The sequence below is a fragment of the Pithys albifrons genome, chromosome 2 (assembly GCF_047495875.1).
Source record: "Pithys albifrons albifrons isolate INPA30051 chromosome 2, PitAlb_v1, whole genome shotgun sequence".
In the NCBI taxonomy this organism is placed as follows: Eukaryota; Metazoa; Chordata; class Aves; order Passeriformes; family Thamnophilidae; genus Pithys; species Pithys albifrons.
In genome coordinates, this window is record NC_092459.1 from 75,802,008 (window position 1) to 75,824,320 (window position 22,313).

The window sequence follows — 22,313 nt, forward strand, 5'->3', positions numbered from 1 at the left end:
TAAAAGCATCCTAACTTGTTCAGCCTACCCTAATTTGCACCATATCAAGACACATGAATGAACTTAGAGAAAGAAGAATGCCAGATCTCTTGCTATCACCTTCAACAGCTTCCAGAAGCCAGGTAGGAAAAGCTGTCAGACAGCTGCAAAACTGAGCTCTAATTTGGGTTCAACATACACTGGAATCATCATTATGATGATGAAGACTTTATCAAACACATTGCCTCCTGCAGGTCACTGTGGAATTAAGACAAAAAGCCAAGGACACCCATATCATGTGTGCTAGTTTCAACCACTTGTCAAAAGCTGTGTCTACAGTAGCAAGCAGAACAATGCAGTAAGAATAAGTCTGCGGAAAGAGAGGTGCTGAGCATGTCACATCCCTCATGTACATGTCTGAGCTGCCTTACTGCAGACTTGCTCTAGTCTGCTCCCACAGACTGTATGCTCATTAGCATTCAGACTGCAATAGGTGCATCCAAATGGAATCCAGTGTCATCTGCCATCATTCCATGATGCAAAACATGCAGTTAGTGGGAAGAAGGACAAACTTTGTTCTAACCCCAAATAAAATGACAATGTAGATGAATCTCAAACTTCTGTGTTACTTAATCCATAATGAAAAACATAACAAAAACACTACCAACAAAAAATCCCAATGCATCATCTCTCAAGGGCCTTCTTCAATCTCTGACTGAAATAACATTAAAAAATCATCAAATATCTTGTCAATATGCCTTACTATGGAAGAATATAAACTTGTTTTATTTTCTAAATGGAGTTTACAGAAAAAAATTTAAGGTTTTATTTTTTAATAAATATAGTAAAGATTCACATCAGACATGCCAGGAAAGAGCTCTTTGATATCAACCATATTCCACAGCCTATAGCACAACTTGTATACAACTGTTCAAAAGAAAAGGGAAATCTAATCAAGTGGGTCTTATTAGTATTCACCCCACTATTAGATGAATGCTATTAGCTGTTTGAGCTTTAACATGCACTGAGCATTTGTAAAATACAATAAAATATTCTAATCTAAGTTTACAAGCCCAGAAAGGGATCTTTCAGGGTGCAGATTGCTACTTACCAGAACCACCAAAAAGCAACATGTCTATTTGTTCCAAAAGATAAATGCAGAAGGTGTTGATTTGAGGGAAAAGTCCGAGAAGAGAAATTGCAGGAAAACAATATAAAAACACTAAAAAAAAAAGGATATTTTAGAACACAGTCATACCTCCCAATGTATAGAAAACAGAGAAACATGCATCATACCAGAATAAGAAATTTTTGCAATAAATTTTGAAAACTTTTCAAGTCAGCATACCTTATCCTTAGTAGCAATGATTACACTTTCCTTTTCATGTATTTAAAATAATGTGATTTTACACATCAGAAACTAAAGCTCAGAGGTTAACTTTAAGATTCATTCAGGACAAAAGCAGTCACAGAGAAAACAGCATTACATAGCCTCCTTACTGCCTCTCAAATAATTTCAAAGCTATTCTTATTCCTTTTACAGGATAGAAATTTTAATTTGCAGACTTTGGAACTTCCTTCTGGAATCTGAGATTGTTTAAGCACAGCTGTTACAATTCAGTATAAACAAACAAAAAATACTTTAATGGCTAAGATCCTAAATATCTTGGTTATCAGAATATCCTGCCTCTCCCAGCAATTGACAACAGATACTTAAAGTGGCCCACAAAAATGGGACAAATCTACAGTGAAACTTCGCAGAATATTCCCCCAACTTCCAGCAGGATGGACTTTAACTTTGAAGTAGGGAAAGAACATTAAAAACAGGAAAGAAACTCAGGGATAAAATCCAGCCTGAAAGCTTTACATATTCTCTTTCTAAGTAGAAATGTTAATTTAAATTATTGCCTTACAGTCAAGGAAATGCAGGAGTCACAATTCAGGTAATCATGCTGCTAGTCTTTTGTTCTATTCATTTCCAGCCAGACCTTCTTCCCATCCATTTACTTTTAGCTCCACCATAGAAAATGCTAAGCAAGGCTGTCTAGCAAAGCATCTAAACACACACTTGACCCAAGTCTCCAATACTGTAAACTGTCAAGGATAAATGCACATGTTTAATTATACCCTCACTGCTTCATTGTACTAGTCCCAGAATGTTCTGCATGGTGACAGACGGATGTGTTTCAGTCACTCTTCCTTGTAAACAAGTATGTGTTACTTTACATGCTAGGAAGACGGCAGTTTCCTCCTATTCACTTTCATAGAAAGTAAATTAAACAAATCACCGGTATAACTTACTTCCCTTCCCCCTAGTCAGATTTTTAAGAAGTTAACAATAGGATTTATATTCTTTGCTGAATGCTTATTTCACATTTCCCAGCTCATCTTACTAATGAATCTCGTGCTAAAGGGAAACAATACACCAAGTGTGATCTGACAGCTTTTATCTTCATCTTTTTATATACTACTGCTATCTAATATTGTAAACCTTGCTGAGGAAGTCAAACACAGGACTAAAAACAACATGCCCAAGTGTTAAACACAGACAGTGGTCTCTTAAGTACACTCACATTCACAATGCATCCTTCAACACTACTTCCTGCTGCTGGTACAAATGACATGTATGTAAGAAAATGAGGAAACACTGTTGTCTCAACCTTTTATATGCAAATGCCAAGATTAGTTTCCTCTTCCTTTATTACTCTGTGTTTTTTCAGATATTCCCCCAATCTATACCAAGCCAAGTAAGGATCGTTCCTGAAGAGAGACAATGGCATGACAGAAAATTGCTTAGCAGGCCATGAAGACTTCCCATGGGATCAACTATCCCAAAAAATCAGTGCTGAAAATCTGAGGAGATCTTGTTCCTCAGACAAAGAAGTTGTAGAACTGCCAGAACTCATCTTAGACTACTGACTTGCAGTCAAAATGACTGCCTTTACTGTAGCAACCTCAGAAAAACTGGAGTAAGAGTAGTGGAAGGAAGGATGAGATTAGACACTTGACAGTACACCAAAATATAAAGAGACAAATGTAAACAAAGAGGGAAAAGTTAGTTCACTACAAAATTGTCCTCAGCTCACCCTCTCTATATTAAGACCTTGAACAATCCTAACAACTTCTTTAGCAAAGACAGCTTTGTTTATCTCATCCTGCACAAAGTAGCACAGAGATGAAAATAAACAGTTCACCACCCACAAAAAGACTGAATTTAGGAGCAATAGTTTCCTTTGTGGGAAGCAGACAATAAAAGTAACTGAGTAATCCTTTGGAGATGCATTATGAATTCCAGAGAGAAGTTGTTTAAGCATCACACATTTTCTTACAGAACACAACACCTTTAAGACCTGGAACACCGTTTGAAGGTTTCCTCTAAACAAGCACCTATCACAGAAATATAAGAGGGACACACAAATTTTGACTTTGGAAAATGTGGGTATTTTGAGAAGTGTAGGATGGCAACATCACTGCAAACATTTTAAGAGTTCAGAAAATTATTAATTAAAAAAATTATATATTTGAGTACTAGCCCATTTGCAGTGTAATAACACATAATTTTTCCACGAGGAAAAAGAAAAGGAATTATTTCAGTGAGAAACAGTCCTTTTGTTCTTCCACTCCTGAGCATAGCAGAGGATAATATTGACAGGTTTCCTTTCCCTGATGGAAGCTCAGTCATTGTTAAAGCAGCAGGCAGAGGACTTGCTATCACAAAATTTTGCCACCACCTGATACTTAGTCTTCTGAGATGTCTGCCAAATAATTCCACTCACCTGTTGAATGTTTAAATGGTTTCATCACAAACACTATCATACTTTAAGTGCATAACTACTTCTGTCACTAACCACACCTGTAGCACCTAGTGACTGAGGTTGGCTCTGTCTGTGCCTTTACCTGCACTTCATATATTAATCCAGCAAAAAGATCAACTGAAATAAGGAATTCAAGATGAAAACCATAGGTAGAATTAAAATCACGATTTCCCAACTAATTTAGGTATAAATAAATAGCAGAATCACCATCAATTTAAAATCAGATTGTAAGTAGGTTGCTTGCAAAGAAATGGACCTGCTAAAAAACATGTTTCATAAATAATTAGGTTACACACTTAACAAATTTCCAATTATTTTCTTCTATAACCTTATTGCAAGACTTTTAGGAGAGTATGCTATGCAGCATCACATTAGTTCCTTGGTGAGTCTTTTCTATGATTTCCATAGCTTTTGCTTCTTACTGTAGTAAACACCTGGAACAGAAGACTTTTCCTTTCCTCAGTATTTGTAATGTACAGTCAAAAACCCCTTGATTTCCAAACATATAAACTTTGAATACAATAAATTTTGATAAAAATATAAACTAAAATGTCACCATATGATGACAAACAAATAAAAACAGATCAAAAATACGTAGCAAATAGACAGAAATGCAAAACAATAGTAACACTTCATTGGTATTCAGTGGGACCAACTTCCCTACTGATTTTATTGCACAAACCAAATGCTTCTATACCTTCATTACCTAAGAGAATCTATACTCCAAGTGCAGCAAGATGCTGGAAGATGTCACACTGCCATGGCTTACAGAGGTAGCTACACTCTGAACACTTGCAAGCATTCAGGGACAGCTCGAATTTAGGGCTCCCATAGAGACAAAGCAAGGAATAGCCAAAGGATGGCACCAGACATCATTTGAACAAATATACTTGGCAAAAGAACAACAGGGGACAAGCAAAGGGGAATGCTTTCTTCTCCCTCTCGCATTAAACAGATGTGAGCCAGGGAGATAAGCAGCCTGTATTTCCTCTCTCCCCTACCCCCTCCAAGCTGCTTCAAGAACATGCTCTGCCATCTCCTTTGAGGCCAGGCAAAATTAACACATTTATAACCACACTTTGTTTTCTTATACTGGTTGCTGTAGTTTTTCATTTATCTCTATCCCAAGTGTCATCTAAGATTCTTGTTGAATTATTTATTAGCATTTTTACTGCTCACCTTTGACAGACAAAGAAAATAAGATTTAAAGATAAACTTTAGTGAGACCAAAGTAATGAAAGAAGGTAATTAAAATAAGTGAAATGCAGGTCTTCATATTCCCTTCTTTCTGGTGTAAAGAACTGGGACTCAGTGTACCTATATAAAGGACAAGGCGGCTTTCCAAAAAACAGTATGCCTTTCAGATAGTAATAGTCTGACTTTAGAGCAAAAGCGAAGTACAACAGTCACAGGTGAACAAGGACCTCAAAGGTCATACACTCTATATCACAAAAAGGTTTTTCTTCTACTATAGTAGGTTTTCCTGGTTCTAAATTCACAAACCAATAGGCTGTTTTTGGTACACTGCAACACAGCTTTTTGGGCAGTTTTCACAACTTTTACAGTACACTTTACATCTCCTACCTCATACCTTAACAGTGTTGCACTATTGACATGAGCCCAGTTCAGCACTTGCATCTGTGACACAAGTGGTGCAACATTACAGATACAGACTGCAAGTGTGGTGTGCAACAGGAAGGAGTGTCCTGACAGAATGGGGTAATGTCAACTGTGGCCACTCCAACTTACTGCTAAGGGATCATCAGACTTGGTTTAGGGCAATATTTGAATATTCTCAGCAACCTCAGAACATGATTCCAGAAGGAAATGGGTTGAGAAGAGCTACTGCAGCAGAGTGGCTGCTTCACACTATCTGGTCACATGGACAGTATAATTAAACTAAACCAAGAAAAAGCATGTTCTTAATGAGCAGAAGAATGTTCATCTGAGGACTTGGGATGGATTAGCTTTCAGGCATTAAATTTAAAACTCAGCTTATCCTGCAATAACTGCTCCACACAGACAAGCCCTTAGAAAGATTAACTGCATTTCACAGATGATGTCTTTTGCTAATAACATCAGTGACTGTTAGTTTTCTATGGAGACATTTCTATGATCCTCAATTCATTAAGAATTCCTTTTACATGCAGGAAGGTTGCCATCTGCCCTCCATCCCTGTCTTAAGTCATTCCAAATGTTTCTATCAATTTGACTTAGAGTTGTGCCTCCATAACATGCATTTGACTGTCAATACAGGAAAACTGACTTCCTCAGCTAATGCTTAATTCATTTTTACAGTCCTAGGAAAAATATTGACTCACCTATTACATGGTCTCTGGCTGACTGGAGAGATCGAGGGGAAAAGAGCTTCAAGCCATACATCGTATAAACAGGAGGATTTGTGTCTTTAGATCCAGCATCTAGCAGCAAAATAAGGCCACACAATATACAAAAATATACAGGTCTGCTGTAGATTATGATTTTATTGTGTCCCTGGAAGAAAAAACAAAGAGTTTGAAATTTGTATTCATTCTCCTACTGTGTGCACTGCATTAAACCAGCGAGAAGGTCAGGGGTCAAACAAAATATTTTAATGACTTATACATAATAATTAATAATAAAAATGCTACAAGGTATTTTTTATTCTCTAGACGAGACTTTCAAAAGGCATAGTGAGTAGTTAAGACTGACTCCGGCAATCATTTATGCTTTTGAAAATCTAGCCTTCTGGACCTTTCAAAAAAATACTAATTGCAGGAGCCATCATTTTCTGTGGAGAAAAAATTCTCAATCTGCCTGAAACTTTCTTTTCAATAGACAAAAAAAATTCTCTATATTACTTTATTTTCGTGAATGTCTGCTTCAGGTAGTTTGGCTTTTTTTAACTTTAAAAAATATAAAATTAATTTTTAATTGACTCTTCGGAAGCAAAAAAAAAAATAGTACAGCACGTCCTAGGTGCAGTGTGAGGCATGGAGATCGATTTTTTTGTAACAATACAATTCACTATTTTTGGTGCTTTAAACCACTTGAGCAAGTCAGCATCCCTTCTGGAGGGGGTGACACTCCACTGCAGTTTCTGGTCGGCCTCACATGAAGCACTTTGAAACGATGATCCAAAGGAATTAGGATGTGAAAGGATTCTCATGTGATGTCTTTCATACACATTTCTCACACAATTGATTCTCAGTAATCCTACAAAACTGCTGTGGGGGTGTAGGCCAGGGAAAGTAACAGACACTTAAGAAAAATCTTAATACTCCTCCTGGTACCAAGCTTAAGGGTAACTGACATTTTATACGCTGGTGGGTCAAAAGATTCTTTCAGTGTGAAAAGCCAGGGGTAAGTGACCAGAATCCAAGTTTGGCTTGCATAAATCTGCTGTGCAACTGTTCTTATTTGTAAAATGCAATTTGAGTACAATAAAAGATCGTGTCTTTTTTGAGCCTACTTACTGACTTGAAACAGCAGCTGTATTTGTTTGGCTGCCAGCCAAGCTCATATGTTAGCATTGCTATTAACTGATCTGTATTCTCTTTTGGGATCAATCAGTTAACAAGGTGGCAGATTACTGGGAAATGGTGTGCTTATATCGCACCTCACATTCATGGAATATGAATCAAGTCAGAGACACAAATCCTTGCTGTTTAATCAGTTTCAATTTTACTAATGTCCTTTTTTTTTAAATAGGACACATGTCCACAAAATAATCTGTGGAAAATTAGAGAGATAAAGATGTGACTTTAAAAAAGAAAAATCACTTAAAAGTATTACTTTCTGACATTTTTTAACTTCAGTTCATTTATCTTAAATATGAGCTATGCCTAAGGAAAAGAAACCAATAATTATGCACCTAAACAACTGCTTAATGTTTCACATCCTGATGTGCACTCCAGACCAAAGTCTATTTTGTTGTGATGTTACATTCTTGTCTTACCTCTTGAATTATGGAACCCAGTTTTAACTTTGTGTGGCAATTATTTGAAGGCAGTTGGGTAAGTCAGAGTTGATGACTACAAGTCCGGAGGTTTAACTCCACACGTCTTTCAGTTCCACACAGAATATTGACACACTCAATTAGGTTTGCAGTGTGTATTTAACTCTTACTTCTAAAGTAGTTTATGGTGCACCAGACACAGAACTGACTGAAGGGCAGGCAGAGCTTAAAGAGCTGTAGTGAAAGGGGCTACACCTGGCTGGTGACCTGTCACCCACCACGGGAGTTCCTCAGGGCTCAGTTCTAGTGCTGGTTCTGTTCAATATATTTATCAATTATCTGGAGGCAGGAGCTGAATGCAGCATTAGCAATTTTGCTGAAGACACCAAACCATGAGGTGCTGTTGACTCTGCTGAGGGTCAGGAGGCTCTGCAGAGGGAACTAGACAGACTGGAGCAATGGGCAGTGATTAATGAGATAAAATGCTGGATTCTGCACCTAGGATGGGGTAATGCTGGGCACAAGTATAAATTGTAAGAATGGCTGGTGAGCAGCCCTGCAGAAAGGGACCGAGGGGTGCTAGTCAGCAGTAGGTCCAATGTGAGCCATCTGTGAGCCAGAGCAGCCAAGAGGGTAAACCACCTCTGCAGTTCACCAACTGCAGCATCACCAGCTGGTCAAAAGAGGCGATTATCCCACTGTACTCAGCACTGGTGCAGCCGCACCTTGAGTGCTGTGTGCAGTTCTGGGCCTCACAATTTAAGAGGTATGTGAAGGTCCCTGAAGGTATCCAGAGGAAGGCAACAAAGCTGGTGAAAGTGTTGGAATGAATGTCCCATGAGGAGTAGTTAAGGAGTTTAGGCTTGTCTACCTTGGAGAGTGCAAGCCTGAGGGGCAACCTCATTGCTCTCTACAGCTTCCTGAGGAGGTGGAGAAGGGAGTGCTCATCTCCTCCTCCTGGTAGCCAACGAAAGAACATGTGGGAATGGCTCAAAGCTACATCTGTCAGAAGCATTTCTTTACTGAGAGGGTGGTCAAACACAGGAACAGACTTTCTAGAGTGGTGGCCAATGCCCCAAAGACTATCAGTGTTTAAAAGAGTCATTTGGACAATGCTCTTAACAATATTCTTTAACTTTGGTCAGCCATAAAGTGGTCAGTTAGTTGGACTGGATGATCATTGTAGGTCTCTTCCAACTTAGCTAGAATAGAATAGACTAATTCAATCACTCTCACCATGCTAACTATAACACTAGATAGGATTGAGGAAGCAGCTTCCAAAGGTTTCCTGAAAGCTGCAAAATATGATACTACCTTCCCTATTTTTCAGGTGATAGTGTAGAATGAGACAGAATCCTGAAAAGGAAATCTTACCTATAATCAGATCAATGGGACCAAAGCAGGACAGGAGCAATGCACTCAGGACAGAGATTGCACAGCTGTTGCACTGCTTGGGATGTGCTGGGGCTGAATGAGCTTCCTAGAGCACAACAAGTACTCCAGTCCCCACATCCAGCATCACTGCCATTTCCATCTTTTGTGTGAGGGCGATTATTAGGGGCAGGATTGGTTTGAGGCCAACAGCAGATACCTTCTAGGACAGAGAGGGTCACTGGAAAGGTACATCACTTCCCAAAAGCCATGGCCAGGGAATAGACATTACTTTTCATCTGTTAAGATTTTAGAAACAAACAACCAGAAAAAGAGGAGCAAAACTCTCTTGTGCCTGCCAAAGGCAGGCCAAGCTAGATAGCCCTTCACCAAAATGGACACATGGTAGCATAACTTGTTTCTACAAGTTATTTTGGATATTAAGGGTTTATTTGTTTTACTAGACAAGTTCACCAAATTTTGACATGCAAGACTAATCTCATCTTGGTGAAATTACTTCACTCTGCATTCTCCTTGAGAAGAATTTAAATAATGTAGCGAATTCCTTTTATATTTTACACCTCATTTGTTGAGCAACCATTTTTATCTTTGCTGATAAAAATTTAAGTGAAAAATCTTCCTTTCCCTAAGCCTGATAAAAAATGTCACTGGCTTTTTCAAGTTCATATTTCTCATTAACATGTTTCAGAAACATATTCATATCCTACCAACACAGCACTGGTGTATCTCATATTTTGATAAAAATATTAGGACTTTCAGCAAAAATAGAATAATTTCAAAGATTTCCATTTAGTAAAATAGCAATTCTGACGGCAAAGCACCTTTAATGGGAAAATTTAAGGAAGATCCAATGGCGTTCTTTTTTGTTTGTGAGTGCACACATGCAAGAGAAAAAAGACAGAAGGCTTTTCATATAAAGAAATGTTCATGTGCTCAGTTCTACGGAAAAGCTTACAGGGACAAATTAAAAATACTTTTGAAGTGTCTTACGGGATTTATCAAACTGCCTACAGTAGCTACACAACTGTGTTAGCTATCTGCTTTGGCAGCTAATGGAACCGAGACAATGAAGTTATGCAAGAGATTCTCTAAATCTTGTTAAGAGCACAACTGCAACATTTCAAGCTCAAATGCCTTTGTAGGCCTGAACTACTACTACTGTATACCTGAGCTATACAGGTCTCTTGTGAGGGACCTACAGGCAAGCTCACCTGATCCTTCTCTACAGCTATATACTAATTTTAAAACCTTGTCTAAGGTTTGTCTAAAACATTGAAATGCACATGACAAGGGTCTCTTAGATTTCTCAGTTTAACACTCTGCAGTCATTGGCACCTCTCTTCTATCATGTCATTAACAGTAAAATATAACACACTTAGGATAGACTTGATTTTCTTTTTCCCACAACTCCAGTGAGGAGGCTGTTCCCAAATTTTGCCATCCCAGAACCACATATCCCTATGTAAACAGCAACTAATGGCCACCAGTTCCCAACGGACCAGAACTGGAAAGGCTAAAGCACTAGCTGACAGGAAAATTAGACTCTCATCTTGTAGCAGTCGGTGGTTGTAAACCTGCAGCAACAATAAATGCCAGCTCTTTCTCAAAAGCAGCAAGTGAATACATTTGCACTCAGAAGGAGTTTAGAACAAAACCTTACGCATCTCTAGGCACTGTGTTTTCTGAATTCACTGGGTGCTATTTTAGAGCAGAGTCTTGAAAAATGGTATAGGCTAGAGATGACAAACTCGCATCAAACAGTAACAAAATCTGCATATGAGAGATAGGCCAGAACTTTGGAACCTCCTTAGCAGGCATGGATAACATAAGGCATTAGTGGCTACTCATGGATCCAGGAACAGAACTTAATTCAGTGTGCAAATCTGAGGCTCGTGACGGTTTGTTTCACACTGAAAAACCTCATCTGCATTTTCATTCACAGGCATGGTACAGGTCACTCTTTAATCCCTCTGCTATTCTGCATCCTTACAATTAACATCGAGATGTTATACTCTTTAATTTTAATGCAGACACATGAATTATGAAACAGTACATGGAGTATCTTTTCTCGCCTTCTTGTTGTCCTGTTTTTGAGGTGTTTAGCAGATAAAGCCAGCCTTTACAAATATCTATTGTGTTAAAATGATACAAGATGGAAATAGCTAATGTTCCATTTTGGCATAACCCCTCCTACCTTTAAAACTCCTAGTGGTAAAGTTCTGTAAATTTTAATTCCACTGGTGCACCAAAATGTTTACAAGAAAGTACCCTTGATAGTTTTAGGAGAGCACACAGAAGATGGGAATAAACCTACTGTTGCTTCGCTACACTGCTGCTTATCTTACAGAATACAATAGGGTGAATAATACCTGTAACAGTATTGTGGGAGCCTGAATCTCAAACTGGGATTCTGCATAAGAACTGTTCTATTTAAACACTAGCTTATGTTTAATACTATAAAAAAATATAGGCTAGATAGGTTTATAATGAAGTTTTGATTAAACGGTTTGACACCCACTTTAAACAAACGTGCACTTTACTAATGTCTGATTTAGTGCAAACTCTGTGATTACAGGTCACATTATTGTGTCAAAACACATGCCAGTTGAACTGACAAATAATATTATTTTAGTCACCAAAAATTTCAACTTTTCACTGAGGTTGGAATATTTCTATAATACATTGAAAATATTACTCTACAACATGCAAGTTGCTGTTTATTAGCTTTCCCTGCTTTTTATGCTAACAGATATTTCCTGTGAATTCATTAGAAACAAAACCACCATAAGTTCACCCATAATAACTGGCATGGATAAGAAACTGAGAATATTCTGAAATCCATCTTAGTGAAGTGTGTAGCATGTATTTATAAATAAGCTCAGTTTCAAGTTCAGCCTGTATTTCTAGCCTCTAAACTGATAAAAATGATTGCTTCCCTGCCAAAGGGAAATAATCCAGAAGACCTGGAGTTTTCTACATGCCATTTTTGAACCCTGAGGGAAGAGAGAGCACCCGCAAAAACATTTAAAGAGCTAAATAAAAAATGTGAGCAACTCAGCATCTAATGTAAAAGCAAGAGAGGGACCTTATGACCACTGAAATGTCTTCCAAGATCTGCAAACTAAAAATGTTGAGACACTGTGACAGGTAGAGTGGTAAGGCTGCAGTTGTAGGATGATGCCCCTACACCAATCCTGTAATGAGGAAGGACTTGTGCAAGGAACTGGTTCTTTGAGAGATGTTTGGCACTGTCAGAGTTCAGTTTCTTAGATATACTCAAAAGACAAATATCAACCAGCAAGGATCCTTACAGCCTGCATTCAACCAAAGACTTGGCCATTTCTTCAGAAGACAACCACAAAAACTGTGTCCATATTATAAAAATGGGAAAATACCTGCACCATTAATAACACTACTGATAAATACATCTGCAATACCAGATTTAAAAAATAAAAAAAATCAATCCCAAATCAATTTAAAAAAAATCTGGAACTTTTGCTCTTCTGCTCTTTTCAGTCACTGTTTCTAAAGGAAAGCAAAGAAAATGCTTGTCTGTTGCCACAAGATTAAACAAACTAGTACAGATGAATTTGGTTTACTGCATATTTTAGCTTAAAGAAAAAGCACTTTTCTAATATGAGTGATAAATTCAAATTCCTTAAAAATAATTAAACCTCGTACAGAGACTTGCAGTCATTGGCAACATCTTTTTCATTTTCACAAGTCATCTAGAACAGCAAACTACTAATACCTATATTTCACTGAACAGCCAACTGTTTCACAGTACACAAGTGATAATAGAGAAATACTTGTTTTACTAGCTAAGACTTACATGTATTGGTGAAGCAGGATCAGGCTGAACACTCTAAAAACAAAAAAAAAGAAAGTTTGTTTACAGGATTTTGCCTTCAAAGAAATTAGAAGAGAATTCAGCAATTGACTATGAACTTGTATCCTACCTTTAGGAGAGAATACTGGCAGCTGGCCATCACAAGACAGAACAACAGAACCCAAATGTCCTTACAGAAGCCTTGATTCAGAGTCAAGAATCCAAGAAGTGAAACAAGAACTACTAGAATGACAGCAAATACATTCTCCTTTATATCTTCTGTCCTATGTGAATAAAAGTGTTGGAGAAGTACAAATATTTATAGACTTATTAGAGCAAGGCAGGTGCATTTGTAGTTGGTATGAACTGCCAGTGCTGCAGCTATAGGAATTTAGAGGATCTGAGGTTTTGCTCCCATAACTATATTTCCATGTTCAACCCGGTGTTTCACTCCCATGCCAAAAACCTTATCCAAAATGATATCTAGAATGTATTAAAAAAAAGGCATATGCACTGAATCCAATATCCCCTCCAATCTCACTTCCCAATTAGAATTCCACAACAGAGCTATATCTGAATGTAGGAAAGTATGTTTATAAAAATGCAAACAAACAAAAACATCAAAAAACCCAAAACAAAACAGCAAACCACCACAAAATTTCACACAAACAACCACAAATAAAACCATCCAAAACACTTTTAAATGAGGAACTAAGACATTCTGTTAATGTAAAACATATGTCTGACCACAAAGAATTGGATGAAAGACCAAATTTGTCATCTGATGTTTGATTTGTTTTATCTGTTCTAATAAAACATGGAGTCTGAGATAAAAAGTAATGCTAATATTCAGTCTATAACAAAAGAGCTTATCAGCAGATGCTTTCCAAGCAATTGAAACACAGAGATAAAATACCATAGATAAGTAAGTATCTGCTCTGGACTTTAAGCTCTCTGACATGTAGCCTGATTTCTTTAGCAGGTAAAACTGTCATCTGAAATTTCTGCTGTGGAGCCCCTATTAACATATATAGCACAGCACACCCCCAAAAGCAGAGACAGGAAAGCCAGAAGCCATTAGGTATGTAAGCTAACATGTTTGAAGGTTCTAATAATCCATCAGATTATCCCACTTGAGATCTCACAGTAAACAGTACTGCCTGAAGAGTGATGTCAAGACAACAAATTTTCTCTAAACAAATGAAGTTGAACTGGAAAAAAGGCAGCAGCTGAAAAATCTTCTGAATACTACTGTATAAATTATTTTCTATTTTTAAAGATTGGAGTACTTGGTTTACGAGTTCTTGGTTTACAATACCCTGGGACCCTTCCACTTCTGATTTTTCTCACGAAAAAGCTCAGAACCACTGGATCTAAGCTGTCAGTCAAATTACAAATTATTATACAAGACTGGTTCTCACATGAATCAGTCTCTCAGTAGCAAGAACCACCAAAAGGAACTCTGAAGAGAAACATTTTCTTCACTTAAGGCAAAACCACACCTATCTACTCAACCTGAATACGAGACACTAATACAATGCTTACTTTTCCTCCTCTAGTGGTCTGCACTGCTTTATGGACACGTGGAGCATGTAACACTGTAGCACTGTAACACTACAAAGTGCAGCAGTAAAAAAAAGCTTACCTGTCCAACAATGCCAGCAAGGTAAGTCGATCATACCAGACTTTAATCCATTTGCCAGGGAATATTACAAATCTGTAAAACTGCCTGTTCAGTTTCCGTTGTGCTGAAGAACATGAAGAATCCTCAGGGTCCTGGCTGGGTTGCTATAAAAACAAACCAGAAATACACAAAGATTTCTTAACACTGCCATACAGCTGCCAGTAAAGCAGGTGTTTAAAAGGCCAAATTTACATGAAGAATCAGATTTTTTTTCTAGCATATTTATTTTCTTAATTTTAAATTAGAAACAAAAATACCACACCAGCTTAATCACTGCAGATGGACAAAAGCTGTATCAGTTATGGAGCTCAACAGTGACAATGTGTTTTAAAAATGAATACTAAATATTCATTTAGAAATAATTTTTAGTCCCAAGCCAGTGCTTGTCCAAAGTTTTTTTTGAAGATTTTTCATGGACCAGGCTAATTACAGCACAACACAAAAACATAGATGACAGGACAAATCCTTGTTTCTAAATAAACAAAGAAAATCAAGTAGGTTTTAAGGCCTAGGGGTGTGACTTATCAACTCTCCTTTCAGAACACGGCTTTGTTTATCTTTTCTGAGATGCTTTGAATACCGTATCAGGTGTGCCTGCTCAAGAACAGCAAGAGGAGAAAAAAATTTGCAAACAAGTACAAACTGCATAAACATAACTAATTTAAGAGGCTCTAATCTTACCATTACAATCATAAATCCATCCTTTTCAATATTGCTTCTGTCAGATTCTAAGGCCTTTTCTTGTCTGTTGGAACTACACCACCTCAGATCTTGCCCAACTTTACACCTGCACTCCTTCACCAACACTTGTGGGGAGAGAAGCTTATCTACAGACCATCAGCCAAGCCTGCAGTGCTTTCTTTCCAAGGTACAACATCATTAACTGATTTAATGGAGTGGGGGAATCACTTATTCTGCCTTCAAGAAGAAAAATCAGAGTTTTCAAGTCATTGTGAAGTTTAGTGGTTTTCAAGCTCCTTCCAGGCTGTCTTCTCTTTGTACCTCCCCCTCCCAACCCCCCCCCCCCCCCATCCCATTACAGATAATTAATCAACAAATATACCTATAATGGAACTCTAGGCAATGTCTACTTTAGAATTACTTATGTTACATTAACTTTCCTAGTCAGGGAAGGGGATTTCTGTGTGAAGTAATTGATTGTCATCTTGAACTGTGTTAACAAAACACAGTTTTTTAAACATCATCTTCACCTGCACATAGGAAATGTTAATTTTTTTCTCAGATTATCAGAATAATTTCTAATCTTCACTTTCCAGAAAATGGAATTTTACACATAGTTGACACGTGACCTAATGCATGTGGGAAAGAGTTCATCAATACCCTCAGTCTGCTGAGAAACATGAGGTGAAACAGGCTAGAGTAAGCTTTGGAAAAAGAAATTTTAGGCATTTTATCTCATGCCTCCAATTGACTAAGAATGTACAACCATGCAGGGAAGCTCCACTGCTATTAGTACAGAACAATAACTCATGTTTCTGAGGATTGAAACATGCAAGGGAATGACGGGCTATTTGGTATTCTTTCATATATTAAAAATTCCAAGTTATTTAAAAACTGTGAGACCAAGTGGACTCCTTTCACCATGCTGACTTCAAAAGCAGTTTGTGTAATCCAAATTTTAGTATTTTTATTACCACTTTAAATAGTAACTTAAATATGAGGTTGGGGGATTTTGAAAGAAAAAACATGTTATAAAATATTACAGTTGCTAATCCTGGCATCGTTTTGTTCTTCTAGGGTCCTATTACCCAGCAGAAAATAAAGTGAAACTCAGTCAATCGCAATCATTAATTTCACTCATCTAATGTAGATTGCTCACTATAACTAAATGAAAAAATCAAAATGGTGACTAGGAGTCCATTAAAAACACCCATGGATCTGACTGTTCAGTCTTCAAAACAGCCTAACACATATTTAGCTGAGTGTGTAAGAGAACAGTTTGGCTCCTGAGGAACTGTAACCTTTGGATGAAGTTCACTATGTGAAGCTTGCTGTACTTGTCAGATTTTTGAGTTGCATTTGGGAAAATCTCTGACTAGCCCTGAGTAAGTCACTAAAGTCTAACTGTGCCTCCTATCAAAAAAGGGCTTATGAAAAATTCACTTCATAAATTTATGTGGTGTCAGAGACCGCCTGAAACCCTAGCTTTATTGAAATCAATGACAACACTTTTCCCGACTTATGTAGGCTCAGAATTTCATGTTTAATTAAAAAAAAAATCAGAAACCTAGAAGTTCTGAAATTACTGTCTGGCCTTGCTGTAAACATGCTATGTGACCTTGAGCAATGGAGCAGTTTCCCAAAAGAGAAACAAATTTAAAAAAAAAAAAAAAAACAAGAAAAAGAAAAGCATGACAATTGTTCTCTAATTTACAGGCAGTTTACAAGATAATAAATATCTGGAAAACATCACAGCCTTTAGATGGAAGACACTGTGCAAATCTGAAAAACACAATTCAGGACAATTTTCTGATTTTTAATTTAAAATAATTACTTGATACAAGTTGATTCTAGCTTTAAGTTCCTGTGCAAAATCTAAGATGGAAGGTAATTGTTATTCATAAATATCAAACTGGAATTTGCTGTGGAAGAGAGAAGGGTAAAGTTATTATAAAAGGAATTATAAAAACAGATTACACTCTAACCCACTGGTCACAGGCCCCAAACACTGCAAAGTTCATGTCCACGTAATACCATGCAAACCAAAGTCTGAGGGCCTTTTTCCTTCTCTGCATTGAGAAGATGGCTTCAATATTCCACAACAGACTTCCAAAAGTCTGGTTGCCCAATTCAGAAAAGTGAAACCAGACATGGGGTTTTATGATAGTAATGAATCTGGAATAAACACTTCATACTATTAAAATCTGGTGTTGTGCCTAAAATCTTAACAAACAAGAGTGTTCTCTTCCAAATGAAATAAGACTGAAGCCAGATCAACTTTTTCCGCCATGGAGTCTTTAAGTACTCCCCTAGGACACTACACAATATCAGTACAAAACAGCCGAACTGCATCCATCAACATAAAACACATCTTCTCCCACATAAGCAATATCAGGAAAAGCAGTATAGGAAAATCAACAAAATGGTCTCAGGAACAAGCCTGCAGCATTTGTTTATAGAGCAGTTCATCAAGATGCTAGAAACTCAGATACTACAATGTACCCGTGGGTTTTCAGAAAGGGTCCTTCGTGCCACCATCAGTAGGAGCTGCTGCTGAAGTGCACTCGCTGCTTGATCCCCAGAAGATGGCTCTTGGCTTTCTGAAGTTGTAGTACTAGAGGAGCTGAACTGTATTTCACTGTGCACAGAGGAGAGAAAGGAAAGTTTTAAGCAGGAATATTTTCCTAGGATTTCTGAAATATTACAGTAGAAAGCCTGTAATTACACTGCTGGTTGGCTCACAGGACATGGGAACCTTCCATCTCCTTATCTGAAATCTGGCACAGGCCCACAAAGCAATTAGCACCCAAATTCAGATACACTTGGTTTGCTACATCCATCACAGAAAAGAATACTTCTGTATCACAATTTTTCTCATCCTGGGATGAACACCTAAAACAAATCATACTTCAGAAGTGCCTTTCTCTGTCCACTGACAATAGTGCAAGTTTAGAGCTGCATATCTACAGAGCAAAGCTGCAGGGTAGCTACTGTAGAGATCCTGGAATAGCTTTCCAACATGCTCACCTAGGTACCAAGCTAGTCTAGTTTCATCTGCACTGAATTCAGTGAGTACTAACTTACTCTACTGAGAATACAGGTTCCAAGAACTTCCTTCTGGCCTAGCAAGATCATAACAATACATGAGCTAATTCACATAAGACTAGACCAGATATTCTCCATACTGACAGTGAATTCGGCCTATTTATTGTTTTTACCTTGTGTTTAAAACACTTTACTTGAGGAAGTCAGCACTTCCAGCAGCAGTGCCTGTTGGGTTCAGAAATGGTGTGTTACCATGACATGACTGACTGGGTTTCAACAAGAACTGTATTGAAATGAAATAATTATTACTTGGGGAAAGGATCTATTCTGAATACTTCTTTCTAATTCCATTCCAAATGAGGTTTATACATCAGGCGCTCTGCTCCAAGCTCATTACCCCCTGCCTCTGGATACATGCCTTGGGCTCTCAGTCTTTTTGCACCTACATGAGGTTGAAAGCACCTCAGTGCACATGCAAGGTACTGAATACCTGTTGTTCCTATTTTCCATAAAGACAAGCAGGAAGAAAATAGAGCAATGTGCCTTCAGTGAGCCAGGAAGCCTGTGGCAGTACAAAGATTAAAACTCTCCTCTTGCATAGCCTATGCCTGCCCCAAAGGCACCTTATTAATTTTAGTTAACTCATTCTTCTTTGTCTTTAGTCGCCAGTTCCTGAAGCTTGTCACGTAACCCTTGCTGAGGCTTTAAAATTGTCTCTATCCTGCACGTAGCTTGCTGTTAACTTAAGCTCTAGTGGTTAGCACTGTTCTGGCATAAGGTTCCATGTCTGGACTACTCAGAAGCAAGGCTGAAGTGTCACACCAACAGCTTGAAATGCACATACTCTCTCCTTCTTCCCTCCAGGATTTGCTAGCTCTGCCTGGACCAGCAGGGACACTATCAGCCTCAGGATGTCACCAGAAGAGCCATCATGCCTCTGGTTTCTGAGCCAGGTGGTTTATGATTTCAACGCCTTGATTGCTATCAGGCTTGGATTCCAGACCTGATATTCACCATCTGCCACTCTAGCAGAGTTATCAGTTGAGTAGAAATGAGAGCACCTGACCCTAATGGCTTCCTCTGCTCTCCTCACTCCTCCTGCTACAGACAGCAGCATGATCTGCTCCACAGCCAGGACAGCTGTCATGTTCTCTTTGGACAGTATTAGGAAATGAGGACATGCCCCAACACAACCCACTTGATGACCCAGCCACAAGGAAACCCTCTGTAAGAACCATCTCCTTGGTCAGCAGTTATTAACAAAACAGTACAGAAGAGCTGGGCACTGATCCAAGATCCTGGATGACAACCAGAAGATTTAGGCAGGGAGAAAGTGGAGGAAGCCTAGAGGCATGCCTTCCAGCAGTAAGAGTCCCATAGATAAGGACAACAGAGAACAGCCATGTCTTTAGCACATTTTGAAATGTTCTGCTCAAGGGCATAAGGAAAACAATGGATTTGTTTGCTTGTTTCCCTAGGATGTTCCTTGTCACTGTGGGTGCAACCCTGGGACTCCCTGTACACAGCAGGAAAAAGGAAAGTGTAGCCCAGGTTATGTAGAAATGCTAATCTGGGAATTACTGCTTAAAACACGACCCAACAGAACAGAGGGAAGTAGAGCAGTGGTTGTTCCTGCCTTCCTAAATTAAGAGTTAATCTTCTCTAAATTTCTGCATCTTTAGCTGTCTTTCTAAAAAAACCAAAAGTATTTCTAGATTGGCCCACATCTTTTATCCCACATTTATCAAAAATAGAAATAGCAAAAAGACAGAGCAGAGTATCAAGGGAGTCTATCAGTTCTCAGAAGTCAAAAATCTTTTACTCACAAGAACTCTTCTCAGAATGAACTTAAGAGATCAAACCATCTCCCACCAGACTTGAAGATAACCAAAAAGCCAAGAGTGCCCATAGTCTGTTTTCTGTTTACAAAAAAAAAAAAAATCATAGCTCCACCTATCAACAACTGGCTGAAGAGTCCCCAAGCAGCTAGGACACTGACTGTGGGAAAGAGCCAGAAACTTCATAAGCCTAAAAAGACAATCAGGGCAGAGAAGGAAAGGCAGAGCTAGTAAAGCAACAATTCCAAAATCAGAATCTGTCATCTGGCCTTCATCAGCCTCATTTCTCTGTATCTTTCTATTCTCTCCTCATCTTCCATTTCCTTCTGCTCCTGTTTGCTGTTATTTTCTTCTTTATCCCTATTTTCCATACAACCTCCTTCTGACATTCACTTGCTATCTCCTGATGCCAAATTGCTTGCACAGCTACTTAGAAACTGTACATCTCATTTGATGACTTTGCTATCACAGTGACAGCAAATAGTAGTGAGAAATGCAAGGTGGTGTTTGTGTTTCTGTAAGTCTACAAACTAGATTCTATAAATTTATTACCATATATAAATAGGAGCAAACAGTCTCTAATCATAAAATCATTATAATGGAGCTGATCGCAGTATAACATGGAATCTTGCTAAATAGAAAATCTGTTCATTTGCAGAATCAAATTAATGTTAGCAAGATCTATGACAGTAAACTGCACTGCTAATGTAAGCAAAGGTATAATTGAACTAAACTTTGAATAATAAATTATTAGCTAAAAATACCTTTGATAAACATACAACTGATGCAGATCAAATCCAAAAGCTACATAGCGCCCTCTACCGATAACTGGATATAAAATCAGGGATTTTTTTTCTGGCTCATAAGTCCATTTTGTAAGAACACTGTGTAAACATAAGCTAGTGGAGCAATCATGTAACACATTGAACATTTTAGTATAACCACACAGCACTGAAAAAAAAGTCTTCCTTCTCCCTCTCTGATTAGAATCATAGAATATGTTAAGTTGGACGGGACCCATCAGGATCATCGAGTCCAACTCCTTGCCCTGTACAGGACACAAAGAATCATACTGTGATAGTTGCCTTATACCTGAAGTTGCCTTATACCTTATGGCCTAAACCATTCAAATAAAATCCAGCCTAAGTCATCCCCTTTGTTAGGATTAGGTAGCCTTAAGCCTGAACACCTCTCAGAATAAGCTCAATATACAGGCACACCTCAAAGAACTCCCTGTTAATAAAGCTGTTTTGCAGGTCTTGGCTAAATTTCATTTTAACTGCATATAGGAGAAAGGACAGGGATCCCTGTCACCAGTGTCACAAGTCACAGTAACAAAGTGCCTTCCTCTTGCTTCTTGTGTACTTAAACCCAGAAAGATCCCACTAGGCTGCTTAAGACACTGTTTGGGTCACTACAAAGTTTAGAAAGTGCATAATATACACCCACAGCAAGAATAAATAAAGTAGCTGAAAGCTATTTTTAATACTCCCTAAAACACTGCTCTTAAGTAGTGTAAGCAGCTATGGCTGTGATATCCAAAGAAAAGCCAGAGGGCAGCTCAGAGGTGTGGATCTCTGCTCCTGCACATCTAACAAGCAATCACTCCTGTGGCACTGGTCTGCGGTGCAGGTTGTCGAACTGATACCTAAGCGGTCTGGCTGTACAAGAACCAGCTCGTGGTAGCAACACAGCAGGAACTGCAAATACCCACACTTCTGCACCCCTTCAAAACACTCAGTTTGTGGCTCAAACGTAGCTGTGTGGACTGACATTGAGAGCATTGGATCAGCAGCAGCCCTCAGCTCACCAGTGGCACCTCCATTCCTCAGTGTCATCGGTGATGTCTTCCTACCACCACCTCAGCAGCTTTGCTCTTCTCACCTAAAACAGCCTCCCTGCATCTCACATCCCAATCTCTTTGAAACCTCATCACACAGGCTTCTCACTACATCTCTACTTATTGCTCATTAGGTCTCTACTAGAAAGCTGCCAGCACCAATCTGATCAGAGTATTGCAGACAGGACTGATACTAAAGCTACTAATAGAGGATGTTGCTTTTTTTTTAAGCTGCACAGTTCCCAAATGTACTACTGAAGAGGAAGACAAACT

The 22,313-nt window shown here is 38.4% G+C and overlaps 1 protein-coding gene across 1 annotated transcript in view; it reads right to left on the minus strand.

Annotated features, from left to right (window-relative positions):
- The window catches only part of PCNX2 (pecanex 2), a 160,394-nt gene that overhangs the window by 101,818 nt on the left and 36,263 nt on the right, over positions 1-22,313 (minus strand). Inside the window, exons 9-14 of the mRNA XM_071549557.1 lie at positions 17,820-17,955; positions 14,598-14,740; positions 13,083-13,236; positions 12,956-12,988; positions 6,116-6,287; positions 1,091-1,201 (exon numbers count right to left, since the gene is read on the minus strand). Of these exons, the coding sequence (XP_071405658.1) occupies positions 1,091-1,201; positions 6,116-6,287; positions 12,956-12,988; positions 13,083-13,236; positions 14,598-14,740; positions 17,820-17,955 (749 nt within the window). The remainder of the gene's footprint in view (positions 1-1,090; positions 1,202-6,115; positions 6,288-12,955; positions 12,989-13,082; positions 13,237-14,597; positions 14,741-17,819; positions 17,956-22,313) is intronic.